The sequence below is a fragment of the Vulpes lagopus genome, chromosome 12, assembly GCF_018345385.1.
Source record: "Vulpes lagopus strain Blue_001 chromosome 12, ASM1834538v1, whole genome shotgun sequence".
Lineage (NCBI taxonomy): Eukaryota > Metazoa > Chordata > Mammalia > Carnivora > Canidae > Vulpes > Vulpes lagopus.
Window position 1 is genome coordinate 56522056 of NC_054835.1, and position 17005 is coordinate 56539060.

Genomic DNA, 17005 nt, shown 5'->3' on the forward strand with positions numbered 1-17005 from the left:
CATAGCAGGTTAACTAGAGCAGAAGTTCCGCTGCGACAGGAGAGAGTTTTGAGGGTTTTCCGTTTCCTGCTGTTTCTCAGCTCCTGAGACACTGCTGGGTTCAGTAGGTATTTGTTGAAGAAAAGCTGCTTGCATTCAGTCACACTGTGCATTAAAAAGCCAGATCCTTGGCCTGTTGGGTCAGTAGAGGTGGCTCAGCATGTCAGGCACAGCATGTCACCTTGTTTGCTGGGTCATGAGCCTGTCTGAATGAGGTTGTTATTAATTGTCAGCCATTGAGGCTTTGATGTCTCAGGGATTGGTCCTACCACACTGATCCCGTGTGCTTCACATAAGTAGATAGAAATATAATTCATAACACTTTAATTTTTAGAAACTAGTATATTTTTGGAAATGGATGTAAATGACTGTTTCATAATATCAGGGAGAAAATAGCTTAGGACATGGTTTGCAAGTGTGCTGTCTAGTGAGTAGCTCACACGTGTGCATCCCCTACAGTTCATGGACCTGCCTGGTGGACCTGGAGGGGCTGAACATGCGCCACCTGTGGAGACCTGGCGTCAAGGCCCTGCTGCGCATCATAGAGGTGGTGGAGGCCAACTACCCAGAGACGCTCGGCCGCCTCCTTATTCTTCGTGCTCCCCGGGTGTTCCCTGTGCTCTGGACACTGGTAGGTTTGGATGCTGTTTTGTAGAAACAATTAGCCATTTAGAAGGCAGGTACACATGCATTCATATCCACGAGTCTATGACGAGTCTGTGACTATTCGTCTTAACTAGTCAGGAAGTAACAACCCTGGAAAGATACACACTTTTTCAGGTCCTTTAAGGGCAGAAAGAATTCCCAAGATTCCTTTTGTCACACAAATAGACTTCACGGAAAAAGGGAATCAGACTCCCTGCCCCTGCCCCCACCCACTCTTACCATCACATTGTAATTTTAATCTTTGGAAATCAGACAGCAAAGCAAAATGACTCTGTGGTCTTTTCTCATTACTTACAGGTTAGTCCATTCATTGATGACAACACCAGAAGGAAATTCCTAATTTATGCAGGAAATGACTACCAGGGCCCTGGAGGCCTGCTGGACTACATTGATAAAGAGATCATTCCAGATTTCCTGAGTGGGGAGTGCATGGTATGTATTTAGGCAAGCAGCTATACATTTGGCTGCTTTATAGGGTAGGAGAGGTGGGTGATGGTTGGTACAAATGATTTTCAGAACTTTTAGTTTGGATTGTTGTTTTTCTTTATTTGGCTGACATTTCTCTGACCCAGAGTTAAGCTACATAGAGCCAGTTAGGTAAATTGTTGACAATGTGCATATTTCTTCGATGTTAAATACTAATGAGAATTTGTTTTAGAACCTGATAGGATTGCAGCTTGCTTTATTCACTCAGTGTTGTGCGGATCACGTTTTTGTAACTGTTTGGAGGAGCTGTGCATTTTATGAAAACACTTAAAAGACTCAAAATGATTCTGCAAGATCTCCCCCTTGACAATAAATAAGGATAACATCTTGAAAGGGGCACATTAAGGGAATTACTTCCCTTCTATAATCTGGGGATTGTATCCATGGCGTTGCTAGGTTATCAGGCAGCCACCTCCACGTCAGGGCCCTGAGCTGTGATGAAGGGTCCTTGAGGACCTTACGGGCCCCGGGACGTGTTGGGCTGACACGAGGGTGAAGGAGATGGATACTGCTAGCGGCCCAGCTGGCTTCCTGTAGTGACAGCTGAATGCGGAGAGGAGTCTGGTTCTCCTTAGAGGACTTCTGTCATCCTCGTAATAAAGTCCTTTGAGATGTGTCCACACTGGATTCAATGCATGTATTTAGCTAGCGGACTGGGCTTTCGGGTCTCTTGGGTTGGTTAGAGGACTTTGAATGGCATTTGGATTCAGCTTCCAGGGCCTTGATCCTGCTGTTGCAGGCGTCATCATGACGCAGTGCCAGGGTCACGGGACCCTCCCTTACCGAAGGCCATGAGGTTAAACTGTGAGGTCAGCTGTGCAGCGACCCACGAACTCATGTTACAAATGGTCCCAAGTGTTGGTCCTCCCAGTAGTGAGCTGGAGCAGAGGGAGACCTGAGTTGTGGCAAACCGGACCGCGTTTATCAGGCACTGACCCCCATTATGTGCTCCCCGTGGTGAGAGTCCTCCTCACTTGTCCACACGGGTCCAGGCTCCGGCGCTGAGGCTCCTCCCCGCCCTCCTTGCTCCTGTGTTCATGCACCGTGTGAGTGTGGGGTCTTCTAGTGGGACGTCGTGCTGCACTGCTGGCTGGAGGCTGTGGTAGTGCATGTGTGCTCTGTCCACCGTCTCCCAGAGCCCACGGGGCACGGGGTGCTGGGATTCTTTGGACTTCAGGATTGAGTCACTAGGTCAGGGTCAGTTCAGAAATTTATGAAGCGTACAGATTCTAATTCGACCTAGCCCATTTCACGATTCAGAGGAGGCTCTCCGTTGTTATTTTTTTGTCTGGTGTAGTGGGCTGACCTCTGACTCGGCGTAGACACAAAGCTTTCTTTGTTGGTTATATATAGATTAACTGTAATTGCTTACAATAAACGCAGGCCTGTAGTCGCCTGAGAAGCAGACTTTTCCTAACATGTTTTCTCTCTACAGCACAGTGGAACTGCTTGTGGGTTTTCCACGAAGCAGCAGTAGTGACGGAGTCCAGTACCTCATACCTCATACGTAGTAGTGTAAAATCTGTGGGAAATCAGCTTTGTCATTTAGTTAAAGAAAGACATGGATATTTCAGAAGTTTTAAAAATGTACATTGCCAAGTCCTGCAGAAGCTGTGACGACATTGCCAGTGGGTGCCATTCCCCGAGTGGCCGGGGGCGCGGTGCCTGCCGGGGTGTTGGTTTTCAGAGGGCCCCTCTTGTGTGCATGGCTTTCACTGCCGTGTTTGTGTTCCCAGTGTGAAGTGCCCGAGGGCGGGCTGGTGCCCAAGTCTCTGTACAGGACTGCGGAGGAGCTGGAGAACGAAGACCTCAGGCTCTGGACCGAGACCATCTACCAGTCGGCCAGCGTCTTCAAAGGAGCCCCGCACGAGGTGCGCCTGCGCCGTCTGCACTCAGGGCCCGGCGGGGTGGCGGTGGGGGCCCCCCTCCCCACGGGCGTTCTTCAGCAAGTCTCCCCAGTAGGATTTAAGTTAGAAGAATCAAATGCTTTTTCTGGTCTCTGTATTTAGATTTTTGTTGATTTTTTTTTTTTTTTTTAAATCTTTAGTTGAGGTAAAATTCTGCATTGAAGGAGATAAGGCCTCCTGCCCTGGGCTTTACCAGAGAGCCCTGAGCACAGGGATGAGTGGCATGTGGAAGGTCTTTCCTGTGGAAGACTGTTGACTTTATTTTTTTTTTAATTCTTTTTTTTTTTTTTTTTTTAGGATTTTTATTCATTTATTCATGAGAGACATAGAGAGAGAGGCAGAGACACAGGCAGAGGGAGAAGCAGGCTCCATGCAGAGAGCCTGACGTGGGACTCGATCCTGGATCTCCAGGATCCTGCTCCGGGCTGAAGGCGGCGCTAAACTGCTGAGCCACTGGGGCTGCCCGAGTGTTGACTTTAAATTTAGTTTATTTAATGATCATATAGGGCTGGGTTCATTTTCTGGTTTTTTTCATGACTGGGCTTTGATTATATTTTTAAGGAATTTGCCCATTTTTGTAAGTCAAATGGAGTGAGGAAAAAGCACATCTCTGTTTTCCCTTCTTTCTGTCACAGTTGGTGTGGAGGCTAGAGTATTCCTGTGTTTTGCAAACGCTGTGTGTCCTGTGACATCATGAGTGGTCTGAGCTGTGAGGGCTCACAGCCATGTCTCCCTTCCTGAGCTCTGGGCAGCTTGTTTGTGCCTCGGGCTGTCGCCGAGGGTGGTGGTGGCACCGGGCTCTGAGCCAGTGTTCAATGCACTAGGGGCTGGGGGCTCAGGCCGATGGTGGTGGCTGGAGCCCGCCCCTTACTGCCATCGCCTTTGTCCTTACTGGTGTGTGTCCCCCCATGGCCAGCCCGTCGCTTGTGGGGCAGGTGGGTACTGTTGCTGGGTTTGAACAAGTAGAGACAGATTTGCTTTGCCTCATTCATAGATTCTGTAGGGGAAAGCTCAGATTTTCATGACTGTGTTTTGGGGATTATTTGTATGAATCCCTTTCTTGGAGACCAGGCTTGAGGAGATGCAGTTCTTATTTCTCTCAGGTAACCCGCTCTTGTCTGGTAGAGAACCGCATGGTGTATGACGTTTTTCGTGAGTCACAGGGTGTTTATGAAAGTTTTCTACGTCAGAACACTAAAACTTGCTTTGGGGGTTAAGTAGAACACAAATCAAGGACATGATGCCCCTGAAACGAAGGCTGAAGTCGGCGTCCCTGTTGTGAGTGCAGAAGCAGGGTGCCTGTCACGCAGCACAGGGGGCTGCGTCTGGGGACAGCTCAGCCCCTGGGGAGCCATTTTGCTGCGGGATAGTTGCTGTTCCCAGACAGGACTCTTGTGCTCCGTGGAATCTGCTCTTTAGGGAAATTCCAGAGTGGTATTTCTGTGGTGAGAAGCAGCAGTGGTGGAATTGAAACGAGTCTGCCTGACGACAAGCAGAGTACTGAAGAGCAAACAGATGGGTCTTACTAGAAGAGGGGGGCACCGGCCCTGGCTTCGGCTGAAATTTCTGAGCGAATACACAGCCTTTTACAGCTGGTTTCAATTCTCACATCCCTCCCACAGTAATGTTTTAAACTATACGACTTTGATCATTCCCTGCTGGGAAACTTTATATGGGCGCCATTAGGAAGTTTGGGTTTGAGGTTGGCACTCAGTCCCCGGGGCCCCTGCCCTGCCCAGCCCCCGGTTCTTTTCTCCCCACCCTGTGTTGGCTGCCACCGTTCTTGTGAGTCTATGTCCCCTCCCTTGCCTGGAACGCTTCCTTCCATTCCTCCATATGCTCTTTATTTAGCTCACACCTTCTCTGGGACCTTCCTTGTGCTTGCCAGCCTAGAGTGATCCACGGAACCACTTCTATACCTTGAGTCACTTCTGTTCTGTGTTGTTAACGCATTTTTACAGCCAGTACCCAGTGTGCCAGAATGCTAGGGATGGTGCGGTGGGGAATCTCGGCTGTAGGTACAGCTAAGGGAGAGCACGGAGCTTGGCACGTGACACGGAGCAGGAGCCTTTGGTTGGGAGGAGGGAAGACAGGAAAAGCTGGGCGGCTGAACAGCGGATGCAGGTCAAGAGACGGCTGACATGACATGTCTCCCTCCCTCCAAAACACGCATGACTGGGCCCAGAAGCTCTTCCAGGGATGAAGCTGCCACAGTGTTGGCACAGGGATGGGGTACTCATGCTTACCATGATTGCTTAGTGTAATCTCTTTTTCCAGATCCTCATTCAGATTGTGGATGCCTCTTCAGTGATCACTTGGGATTTTGACGTGTGCAAAGGGGACATCGTCTTCAACATCTACCACTCCAAGAGGTCGCCCCAGCCTCCCAAAAAGGACTCATTGGGGGCGCACAGCATTACTTCCCCAGGAGGGAACAACGTGCAGCTTATAGACAGAGTGTGGCAGCTGGGCCGTGACTATAGCATGGTGGAGTCACCTCTGATCTGCAAAGAAGGAGAAAGCGTGCAGGTAGAGCCATCTCTGATCCTCTACAGCTTGGGTATTTTGTCTTCAAAAGGAAGGGTCCTTTGCTTCATTGCTGTCCTGTGTGGCTGGCACTGTCTGTCTGCAGGAGAGTTGGCGGGTGTGTGCAGTTTTAGTTACTGTCAGAAGGACCCGGGGAGCCGAGTGAGACTCCGAAGGCAAGGAACTCAGACCTGAGCAGTGGTTTTGGACTGAATCCATGACTTTTATCTAAGTGCATGAGTTTTCTTCAGAAGTTAGCTTCACAAAAGCGACGTGGAAGGAAGGGGGAAGGCATTCTGTGTGCGTGACCAGCTGGGATCCAGACTTCCACGGAGATAACAGTCACCCTCAATAGCAGGGAGATGAGCAAGTGTGCTGAGGAAACCGTTGACTCTCATCACCAGAGCGTTCGCATTCATTTACAAATGCTCTGTCGGTTCAGTTTTTAAAAATCTGGCCAGCTACTTTGAGTGCTTGTTCCCAGAACAGAAGTTCTTAGGTGCTTCTGGCTGGCATCATAGATGTATGGTTTTGCTGCCTTTAGAGTTTTTGGGGATAAGCCTGTCAGTGTTCGGTGATCCGAGAAACAGAATGAAGAGAGTATTTAATTCAATTTTATAAATAACGGATAGTGTAAGCTCCAGAATTAATGGAGAAATTAATTTTCATAGGTTGACATTCTCCTTTAGATTGTCAGGCTTTTAACCAGAGTACTCTAGTGAGATCATTGGGAGCGTGTCCAAGAGAGTGCCACCTGGTCAGAGGATCTGTTTTGACCCCCTAAAGCTGAATGAAGGGCCCCCAAGCTCTTCCCACCCCACCAGGCACCTGCTTCTCTTGTGGCTTCCTCCTGAGGCTGTAAGTCCTTGGGACGGGCAGAGGGGGAGAGCCCCTCCCCAAGGCCTGCCCAGCCCCTGGGTGAGGCCTTGCTCCAGGGCCGGCAGGCAGGCAGAGCCCGCGTGGGACTGGCTCTGGTAGCGAGTAGTAGGTCCCTCCACGCACTGGAATGGTCGGTTGGCTGTCACCACCCAATCCGAGTGGGCTCGGGGAAGGTTGCCGGTGCATCCTCCTGGGCCAGTGGAGGGTAGGGACTTGGAAGTCAGTTCTCAGCTGGCACTGCCTGACTCATTCTAGGGCTCACACGTGACGAGATGGCCGGGCTTCTACATCCTGCAGTGGAGATTCCACAGCATGCCAGCGTGCGCCGCCACCAACCTGCCCCGGGTGGACGATGTGCTGGCCTCCCTGCAAGTGTCGTCTCATAAGTGCAAAGTGATGTACTACACCGAAGTGATCGGCTCCGAGGATTTCCGGTACGGCTCCCCTCCCACTGGGGCCATCACAGCACCACTGCTGTGGGCTTGGGTATGGGCGGGGGTGGCCTCTGGGCCATTTGTTGCTGCCAGCTGTCATCATGGGCCAGGGCCGTAGTGGACCGCAGTTCTGGGAGAGCCTGCTCTGTGAGTGCCAGGTGGGCTGGAGTGGGCAACAGGGAGCAGGGGATGCCAGGAAGTCTGGTGGGTGATGCGGGCTGGGGGGTGGCCTGCAGCGGGGTCCTCACACCTCACCTCCTCGCTCCCTGTGCTGTCCACAGAGGCTCTATGACCAGCCTGGAGTCCAGCCACAGCGGGTTCTCCCAGCTGAGCGCCGCCACCACCTCCTCCAGCCAGTCTCAGGCCAGCTCTATGATCTCCAGGTAGTGCTGCGGCGCCCGTGCCTGGGCCGTGGAGGGGACGGCGCGCCTCCTCGGACAGCCCGCCGCGCTCCACCACCCGCTCGGCGGCCACACTGTGCAGACTCCTCACCCTCTAGGTAGCAGATAGCTCTCCAGACGGCAGACGTAGTCCTTGATCCCAGACTATCTCAGCAGGTAGTTTTAACTCCAACTCCATAGCCATAGATTTTGTATACAGTGTGCACAAAATCAAACCAGAGCACAAGGGCTCTCTTGAAAGAAAAGTAGTTTATATACAATCAAGAGGTTGACTTTGTCTCAAACGTTGATGCAAAAAATGTTTCCAGCAACCTCCACACCCTGTCCATTAGCGGATGAATTCCTACATCATCCTTCAGAGGTGACCCAGCCTTCCTACACGGAGCAGGAACTGCCAGCTCGTCCCCACACCACGTCACAGTGTAACCCTCTGCTGGTAGCCGGCACGGCCCATGGATTGAGGGGCTGCCTGCTAGGCATGTGTCCTCTGAGCAGCGCTGCTTCTGTGGGGGGGACTCAGAGGCAGCCTGCGGCACCCGGCTCAGGCCCTGCTGGCAGGTGGACCGGGTGTTCTACAGTGGGTGCGGGTGGGCCCGGGGGCTCTCGAGGATCCCCCACAGTGCCAGGAGAGTACCGCCACCATTAAACAGCTTCTCTTTTCTCCTTTCCATATCTTTTTGATACTTTCAGAGCAGGATTTTTCTGTATGTGAACTCGCGCGGAAAGGATTCTTTCCCTTTTTCTTCTAGTATGTTCTTACCTGCACATGCTAGCTCTAAACTCAATGTAGACTTATATTCCCGGTGCCTCCTCATAGCTTGATAGCATCAGAACCCACGTGGTCCTTGAGGTCACTAGAAGGTTCTTTTGAAGACTCAGTCACACTTGCCATTTTGAAATTGTCCAGTGTTCATTTGAGCTGACCAGTGTTCTTGCCGTGTGGTCACTCCAGGAGAGCATGAGGCTTACGGGAGTCCCGCTCCTTCATAGAAGGAAATTGCAGATTGTGGGGGTGTGTTTGCCTGTGCAGGCATGTGGGGTGGCTGTGGCAGTGGATGTGAGTGTGGCAGTTGGGGGGCGGTGCGTGTGTGAGTGTGGCAGTGTGTGAGTGTGGCAGTGTGTGAGTGTGGCAGTGGGGGCAGATGGGAGTGTGTGTGCGCGGCAGTACATAGGGCACATACGTGAGTGGCAGTGGGGGCACATGCAGGTGAGTGAGGCACTGCAGGGGTTGTGGGGTGTTGGTGAGAAATGGCAAATAGAAAGTGAGATGAAGTTGTCAGAGATTCTTCTTAGAAGCAAATCAGATTATGAGCTCGGTTTGCCTTTTGTCTTTTGTTTTTGATTCCCAATTATAAAGCATGGCATTCTTGGATTGGCTCGCGTTTTTTCTGCTTTTTATGGGAAAAGCGAGTTATTTGCAGATCTGTCTGGATGTTGCATTGGGTTCGCGTTTGTGATAAGGGTGTGATGTGTGGTGTCGTGTGTTGGAAGAGGCTGTGTTTTTACAGATATGTGCCAAAACCCACGTGGCTGTTATTGGCATGTGAGAGAGGCACGGAAGCCCGGGGCCGCGTGGCTTCCCATCTGCCCTCCAGGCCGGAGGTGGGTGGCCTCTGAGTGGACGATGTGTGGAGGGCGTGTGTGCTCCGCGGGCGAGCCCTGGAGGGCGCGGGAGGAACGCCCCGTCAGTGAGGCCCCCAGGCTGCCTGCACACCGGAGACTGGCCTCTCGTGCTTGCCGCCTTCCTGGGGCACAGCCCTGTGTCTCCTTTGAAAAGAAACACTCGCCACTGGCTCCTAAAGCCTTGTTTCCAGAAAGCTCAGTAGGGTTGGTTAGTGCATCTGGGCTGCTTCCGATCAGTGCTTCCTGCTTCTAAATTATAAGGACCTGAAGATGGTCCCTTTCTTCTCTTTCTTCTCTCTTTCTCTGTGTCTCAGATGGCGATTTTGCTGACAGCTGCCAAGAAAACGCTTCCCTCCACAGTCCACCTCAGCCCAGGGTGTTTCTAGAACTCTTTGAGTTGCAGCCACTCCCCCCCTCCCCCAGTCTGAAGACGTGTTCGTTTTCAGTTGCCTCAGAAGTGGCACTGTCTTGTTCCCAGAGAGTCGAACGCGTCTCTAAGAGTTCAAAGCACATCACTGCGCAGACGCTGCAGGGTTCCTCCTGAGTGACACGGCGCCTGGTTCTCTGGTTCTCCTTGAGGGGCCGCGGGCACACGGACCTGGACTCTGCCCCTACTGTCCATGCCCTGACTTCTCACACTCCGCCTTTCTTCTGCACTAAGGGTTCTTTTGGTCTCCCCTCTATTACTAGTGTCTTAACTCACTTTTCTTCCTAAATTCATTATTTGCATATCAAATTCTGTAAATGTTTTGTAAACATATTACCTCACTCTTGGTAATACAATACTGATAGTCTTTAAAAGATTTTTTTACTGTTACCAATAATAAATGTGAACTGTTTAAAGAAGAGAACGTCTCTTTCTTCCTATGAAATGTGGAGCAGCAGCCTCCCTTGGAGAGTTTGACATCCTTAGGAGATTTTAGAAGTCTGGAGCCCGAGCGCTGGGATTCTAGAAGTTTGGGAACCACTGTGCAGGAACGGGCTGTCCTGCAGACACATCGCAGCTGCGAGCAGCTGACATGCAGCGGAGACCCGGTGCCCACAGGTTCCCTCACAGCCACAAGAAGACCTGCTCAGGTGCCTTGGACTCTGAGGTCAGACACGGCTTGTGGCATTGGTGCCCAAGGCACTGTTTCTTCAGTAACAAAACAGATCCTTGAATCCTGTGGCTTCAGAAAAAAGAAGAGGGCAGGTGTAGACCTCAGGAACTTGGGCCACCTTGTCCCCGGCTGTTTGCCATTTGGTGCGCCGGGGTGGTAGGGCCCGAGCAGGCCAGAACACTCACCGCCTGCTTGCTGCCTTGGTTGGTACCTGTGGGTCATTTGCTTTTCTAGGCAGGGTCTGGGGGAGCTGGCAGGGGGGTACTGACCGGATGTGGGGTGGGGAGCAGGGGCATGAATGTCCGCACGCCCATAGCTTAGTCTGGGTTTCTAGTTTGTCAGCAGTCGAGAGAGGCAATGTGCTCCTTTCCCTGCTCGGCGGCCCCCGAGTGCCTCACTGATGCCTCAGTCAGCCGCTGCGGGAGGGCAGGGCTTCCAGCAGTTCCTTCCGTGCCCCGAGCTCTCTCCCCGCCCTCAAGTCAGGCCTGCTTTTACCAAGCCTTTGGTTTAGCATCGGATTCTTACGGTGACGGCATGAGAAACAGGTGAGCATCCGTACCTGCTGCTGTCTCTGGGCTGTCTCAGAGCATGGCGACAAAGTGGGACGTCCTAATCTGTTGGGCCGCCAAGCCTCCAATACGCATTTCTCCTGAAACACGTCACTTCATGTAATACTGGTGCCTCTCAGTTCTCCGGTCATGGCAGAGGTGTCCTCAGTAAAATGTTGTCATGACAAACCAATGACACCTTTTCATTTGAAAGGGCTTTGGAAAGCAGGGTTCTGGGAGCAGGGTAGTGGGCGTCCCGTGTAAAAGCAGCAGCTAGACCAAAAAACCTGGGACCTGTGGACATGTGAATTGTGTGCTTAAATATGGTTAAAATGGCAACATTTGCTGTTTTCTACCACAATGAAAAAACCCCTCTGGAGATCATTCACAGGAAAACAAGGTATCTGCACAAACCCCGAATAGAGGCACAGACCAGGAGCCTCAGCAGCCCGGGGAGGACTCTGCGTCCACCTGCCAGCACACACCCTGACGGGCTGTCTGCTAGGAAGGCTCCCACACCCAGGAGGGGATGAGAACGGAGCAGGACGGGGCCTCAGGAGGGAAAGAGGAGGCTGAAGCAGGACAGGAGCCAGGAAAGCTCTGGAAGCCGAGGGACGCAGGTTTTAAACTTCCCACAGACAGAAGAGGGAGCAAGCCGTGTAGAATTAGAAATTCTAAGTTTAGGACATACTGTCACATGAAAATAGGGATCAGAAAAGCATCAAAGTCAAGCCCATACAAAGCTGTGAGAGAAGAGCATCCTACAGACAAGGGAAGGGAGCCAGAAGGATGCGCCTACAAAACAGGCAAACGTTCGCGGCTTCGCTTTTTAATTGAAGAACAGTTAACACACGGTGCTGTATTGGTCCCGGGAGTGCGGCCCACGGATTCCTTGGTTCTGTACGTGGCTCCGTGCTCACCGGTGTGGCCACCCCCGTCCCGGTGCCCCGTCCTCACGGTATCCGCGGCCTGTTCCCTGTGCTGGGCCTGTCGTCTCTGTGACGGACGTCGGGACTGGAGGTTGGTGCCCCGTCACCCTCGTCCCTCTGGCAGCCGCCACTTCGTGTCCTGTGTGTAAGAGCCTGGGTTTAGGTGGTTATTGTCTTTTAATGAACAAAAAGACATGAGGAGGATAGACCTGACAGGAAAGAATGCATTAGAAAAGTTCAGAAACAGTGACAAGAATTAGAAATGAATGAAATCGCTTCAGAAATTAAGACTACGGGGGCGCCGGCGTGGCCCAGTCGGTGAAGCGCCTGCCTTCGGCTCAGGTCATGACCCTGGGATCCTGGGATCGAGCCCCACGTCAGGCTCCCTGCTCAGCGGGGAGCCTGCCCCTCCTGCCCTCCTCGTGCTCTCTCGCTGTGTCTCTCTCGCTCTCAAATAAAATCTTTAAAAAATTAAGACTGAATTAGAAGGACACAAAGTGGAAAATACAACTGAAAAGGCTCTAAGAGAAAAGCATAAAGGGAAAATCGTACAAATCAGAAAGGACAAAGGTGAAGAGACCTAGAAGGGGACGAGTCTCAAAGGTGAGGGAAGCAGCCGAAGCGTGAGGGTGACACACAAGCGTGGGATGGACAAGCCCAGCGCCGAGAGGTACTTTGGGGAGCCTCGGTGTCTGGGGGGCCGAGGGGGTGGTGTGTGGGACTGTCAGGCTTTCCAAAGGCTGAGCTTTGTGTGGAAAGAAAGGGAATAACTGAGATTTTTAAGGAAAGAAAGGAATGTATGCCCAGCAACACGGCGTGCAGGTGTCTGCGCAGCAAGTTGGCGTCGGGTGGCCGCTCGCTCTCCCGCCGAGCTCGGGGCCCCAGGGTGGAGGGGGACACGGAGCGGGGGGGGGGGCTTAGGGCTGTGTGGCCTGTGGGCCTTGGCCGGCGGCCGCACACGGGGAGAGCGCGCTGCGTGCGTCCTGGCTGCCGCCCTGTGTCTGTGACGGACAACTTTGGGGCAGGAAACAGGAACAGCACACGCAAAAGGTTCTGTTTTTAGTAATCACGTTAGTGGTGGTATCAGCGTGGTTAATCTGAGTCTCCGTCCGTGATGCGGATGCGCCTGTGTGTCTGCCTGGAGACAGTGACCCCCCCGCCCCCCGTGGCCGGGACATGCCGTTCGGTCAGGAGAGGCGCGGGGCGTCGGCAGCTCTAGGGCTCTGGTCCTGGGGGGCTCGTGCGCTTTCCTGGATCTGTGTTTTATTTTAGAATCCAGACGTTTGCGGGCGGAGGTGTTTTCAGCCAGGGCTTAGGCAGGTAATTTGCCTCGAAGGAGAGGGACACCGGCTCTCTCACTGGGACTCAGGCTTCCTTTCCTTGGTCCTCATCACCAAATCAGGGGTTGCAGCTGCTGCGACCTGCAGCTCCTGTCCGTCCCGTGCTGCCGGTGGCCGCGAGCGGGACAGCAAAGCCGGGGAGCGCGCCAGCGGCGGGCACAGCGAGGAACTCCGAGGCCGGCCCCGGGGGCTGTGCCCCTGCATGTGCTGCCCGCCACCCATCCTGCCCCGGGACCAGATCCGCTCTGACCTTGGCTTTGGGGGTGAGAATGGGTCCCCAGGACCCGTGCTGACACCCTCTGAGAAACAACCCTGAGCCCACGGATATTCAAATCCCAACGGCTCGGGTGCATGTGACACCAAGGAGAGACCAGGGTGCTGCCTGCTGTCTCTGGGCTATTCCTGCGAACCAGCGAGGGGCGACAGGCCCGGCGGCAGGTAGGAGGACGCTCCCAGCTCCGTCTGTAGAGCAGCATAGGTCTCCGTGGGCTTGACCCAGTCTGCACCCCTGATCTGTCAGCCCTGGTGCTCCAGCCCCAGTGAAACCCAAGCTCAGCCCCCAGGGGAGCCTCTCTGTCCGGCCCCCTGCCGCTGACAGTGGTCACCGCCCTGGCCAGGGAATGTCCTCCCCCGATGCCACCTTGTGGCCACATTGCAGACACGCATCCCCGTCCCCCGCTGGGGCGGTGATGACGATGACGTCCTTTCTCCAGCTCTACCCTGCAAGTCAGAGCCATGGGTGGAGATTCTCCAGCCCTTGTGTCTCCTAAAATATCTCAGGGGAGGTGCGACAGTTAATGTGTCAGTTTGTCTGGGCCACACGGTACGCAGATGTTTGGTCAAACATCCCGGGTTTCTGTGGAGGTGTTTTTTGGATGAAATTAGCCGTTAGATGGGTAGACTGAGTGAAGCAGATCGCTCTCCCTGATGCAGGGGGGCCTTATCCAATCAGTTGAAGGCCTGAATGGAACCAAAGGCTGCCGTCCCCAAAGGAAAAGAGGATTCCTCCTGCCTGATAGTCTTCAAACTGGGATATCTACTTTCTCTTGCCTTCAGACTAAAAAGTCTCTTCCTGGGTCTCAAACCTGCTGGACTAGAATAATACCATCAAGCCCTCCAGAGTCTCCAGCTTGCTGACTGCAGATCTTGGGATTTGTTAGCCTCCGTAATCATGTGAGCCTATTGCCTATATCAGGTTTCCTTCTATATATGCCTTCTATTGATTCCGACTCTCTGGGGGATCCTCATATGGGAAGTGTGCTCCCAAACCCTGGAATTGCAAAGCCCTTGACTTTTACAAAGAACCTGGTTAATCTGCAATCATCTTTCTCTGGTTTGTGTAGGTGTGTGTTTTGGTTTCAGTTTTTCCATCAATAGGCTTATTTTTCTGAATGTAGAATAAAATTATGGACCGTTAAAGCCGAGTTGGGAAAGTCTAGGATGGTCTAGTTCCAGCTCTTACAGCTTGAGGATGGCAAAGCCTGGAGAAGGGAGGGGGCTGTACCTAAGCAGGTGACTGTGAGTCCAGCAGCCCCAGGGGAGGCGGGCAGATGTTGGGCAAGCCACTTAGCCTCCCTGAGCCCCACTTCGCACTGTGAAGGCCACGTCCAGAGACCTCCAAAGTCCCTTCCATCTCGTCGCTGTCACGACCATGAAATGTGAGGAGGCAGGTCACCTTACCAGGGCCATTGTCAAGACAACACGCAAATGACGATTAGACCGGGCTGTTTACTTCCAGGTACTCTACAAACGTGACAAGTTCCGTACAGTTCTGGTTGTGCCTAGGGCACGGGAGCAGAGTACTGTGCCAGGGGCCGAGGACACACCAGAGCGTGATGTGTCTCTGGGGTCCTCTGGGAAGAGATCACACTAGGCATCTGATGGAGGACATGCCACTAAAGGACAGGCCAGAACAGCTTGACGGCACACTCACCTCCCTCTTCCCGAGAGGGAATGAGATGGCCACGGGGTGGCAGTGGGTCCTGGGGCTAACGTCCCCCAATTGCCCCTCCGCCCTGGCGCCCATGGAATGGAAGGACAGACAGCTTGTTGGATTGAACACCTTTTGGAGCCAGGGGCTGTGGGGGACAGCCAGCCCTGGAGGGCTGTACCCAGCCCTTCTAGCACCTTCTCTCTTCTCCATGCATCACCCTCTGTGGGGGGCTCGACCAGCTGGAAGGCAGGGGGCACAGCTCTGCGGGGTCATGAGGTGGGGTGTTTGCTCCATCAGGGCCTAGGACAGTGCCTGGCCAGGGCACATACCTCCAGAGCATCTGTGGAGTAAATGTGGGACAAGGCCTCTTAGGATCTGGTCCTGCAGACACTGTACTCTGACCCCATGGGGCCTTGCACTTTGCCTCACTTCACAAAAATGTTAATGAGTTAACTTCAGCGCGGGGCTGGTATAGAGATGGATGTGATCCCGCCTGGATTCATTATATACTCAGCATTAAGGAATTCATTTTTTCCTTCTTATTTGAAAAAGCAATTAAGGTTAAAACATTGTGGTGGACCCTCTAAAAGAATCATGGGGGACGCCTGGGTGGCTCAGCAGTTGGGTGCCTGCCTTTGGCCCAGGGCCTGATCCTGGAGACCCGGGATGGAGTCCCACATCGGGCTCCCTGCATGGAGCCTGCTTTTCCCTCTGCCTGTGTCTCTGCCTCTCTCTCTCTCTCTCTCTCTCTCTCCCTGTCTCTTGTGAATAAATGGATAAAATATTTGAAAGAAAGGAAAGAAGGAAAAAAGAGAGAAGGAAAGGGAAAAAGAATGAATCACGGGCCGTGGGCCCTGCTCCTGGAAAGGCTCTGCAGGACCCACCCTGCCCCACTCCAGAAGGGGGAAGGGGAAGGGACCCTCCCCACTGCTAATCCATGGTCCCCACTGGGGCTGTGCTGGGAGCTGTTGCTGCAAGCTCTTCCTGCAGGGATGTCGCTGCCCTCTTGGGCCCCACTGTTGGCATTGGTGTGAGGGGTGTGCTGGGTCTGTGCTGACCCTCTGCACACCGGGACAGGTACAGAACTCGGCACCCTGCAGAAGTGTGCGGAAGGGACGTCCCTGTCGGTGTGCTCAGGTCCTGGGAGCTGCTGCTTCCTTGGGCCTGGCGACTCTGGCCAGTCTGTGGGGCGCTTGCCCATCAGGACACACTCACTGATTGCTCCCAGGTAGGAGGTACCAGCCCTCACATCAGCCTGAGCTTCGGAGGAGCACACTACTCTCTGCTTCTTTCTTTTTTTTTTTTTTTTTTTAAGATTTTTATTTATGAGAGACACAGAGAAAGAGACAGAGACACAGGCAGAGGGAGAAGCAGGCTCCATGCAGGGAGCCCGACGTGGGACTCGATCCTGGGTCTCTAGGATCACACCCTGGGCCAAAGACAGACGCTAAACTGCTGAGCCACCCAGGGATCCCCCTACTCTCTGCTTCTAGAATGCTCCATGGCTATGTGGCAAGAGGCCCCTGGAGGTCTTCAGGGAGTCAGAGTCTGTTCCCAACCCTTCGACATGCTGGCTTGGCTTAGCTTGCAGTCGGGCACTGTGACAGCCCCTGCTTGGATGGCCCACACCCTCTGCCCTGGAGAAGCATCTGGCAAAGGGGTCCCTGTGCTGGTGCTAGGGAGGTGCCCAGTGATTGTGCTCAGGCCACACTGTTTCTGAGCTGCCCCATTGCCTCTGGGGGTCCTCCTCCCTACCCACTACCTCTAGTGCATCTCCCCTTATCTTTCCTTTTCGGCCTCAGTAACACTCAGCATATGCCACAGGGTCTCTGGTTTCACCCCTCCCCGTGGACCTCAGCCTGAGGAGGGCTCAGAGGGAGCGCCTAGGGGCTGGCCCAGGGAGAGCAGGCTCCTGAGGGTGGCCGGTGCCTCTCCCAGCCTGGTGCTGAGGGCAGACCTATGGGCCAGACCCCCACTTGCTCCCTTTACTCACGGCCTCCCACTGGGCCCGGGTGTCTGAGTATTCTCCAAAGGAGCAGATGGATAAATTATTCTTTGTTGACTCAGAGTCATGTCTAAAGCTCCCTAGTGGAATCTGTTCGAATCCCTTTTCCTAGAAGCTCTCATGAGTTGAGCCTAGGCTGGCAGTAGAATTGGCCCCATACCTGCCCGGCCTCCAGGCCCTTGCCTCTGT

The 17005-nt window shown here is 53.4% G+C and overlaps 1 protein-coding gene across 2 annotated transcripts in view; it reads left to right on the forward strand.

Annotated features, from left to right (window-relative positions):
* Positions 1-9807, forward strand: part of SEC14L1 (SEC14 like lipid binding 1) — a 57058-nt gene extending 47251 nt beyond the window's left edge. For both annotated transcript variants that reach the window (XM_041724988.1, XM_041724989.1), the window contains 6 exons: positions 499-670; positions 1003-1137; positions 2928-3062; positions 5376-5627; positions 6759-6937; positions 7219-9807. In XM_041724988.1, the coding sequence (XP_041580922.1) occupies positions 499-670; positions 1003-1137; positions 2928-3062; positions 5376-5627; positions 6759-6937; positions 7219-7324 (979 nt within the window). In that variant the 3' untranslated portion in view covers positions 7325-9807. The remainder of the gene's footprint in view (positions 1-498; positions 671-1002; positions 1138-2927; positions 3063-5375; positions 5628-6758; positions 6938-7218) is intronic.
* The last annotated feature ends 7198 nt before the right edge of the window (positions 9808-17005 follow it).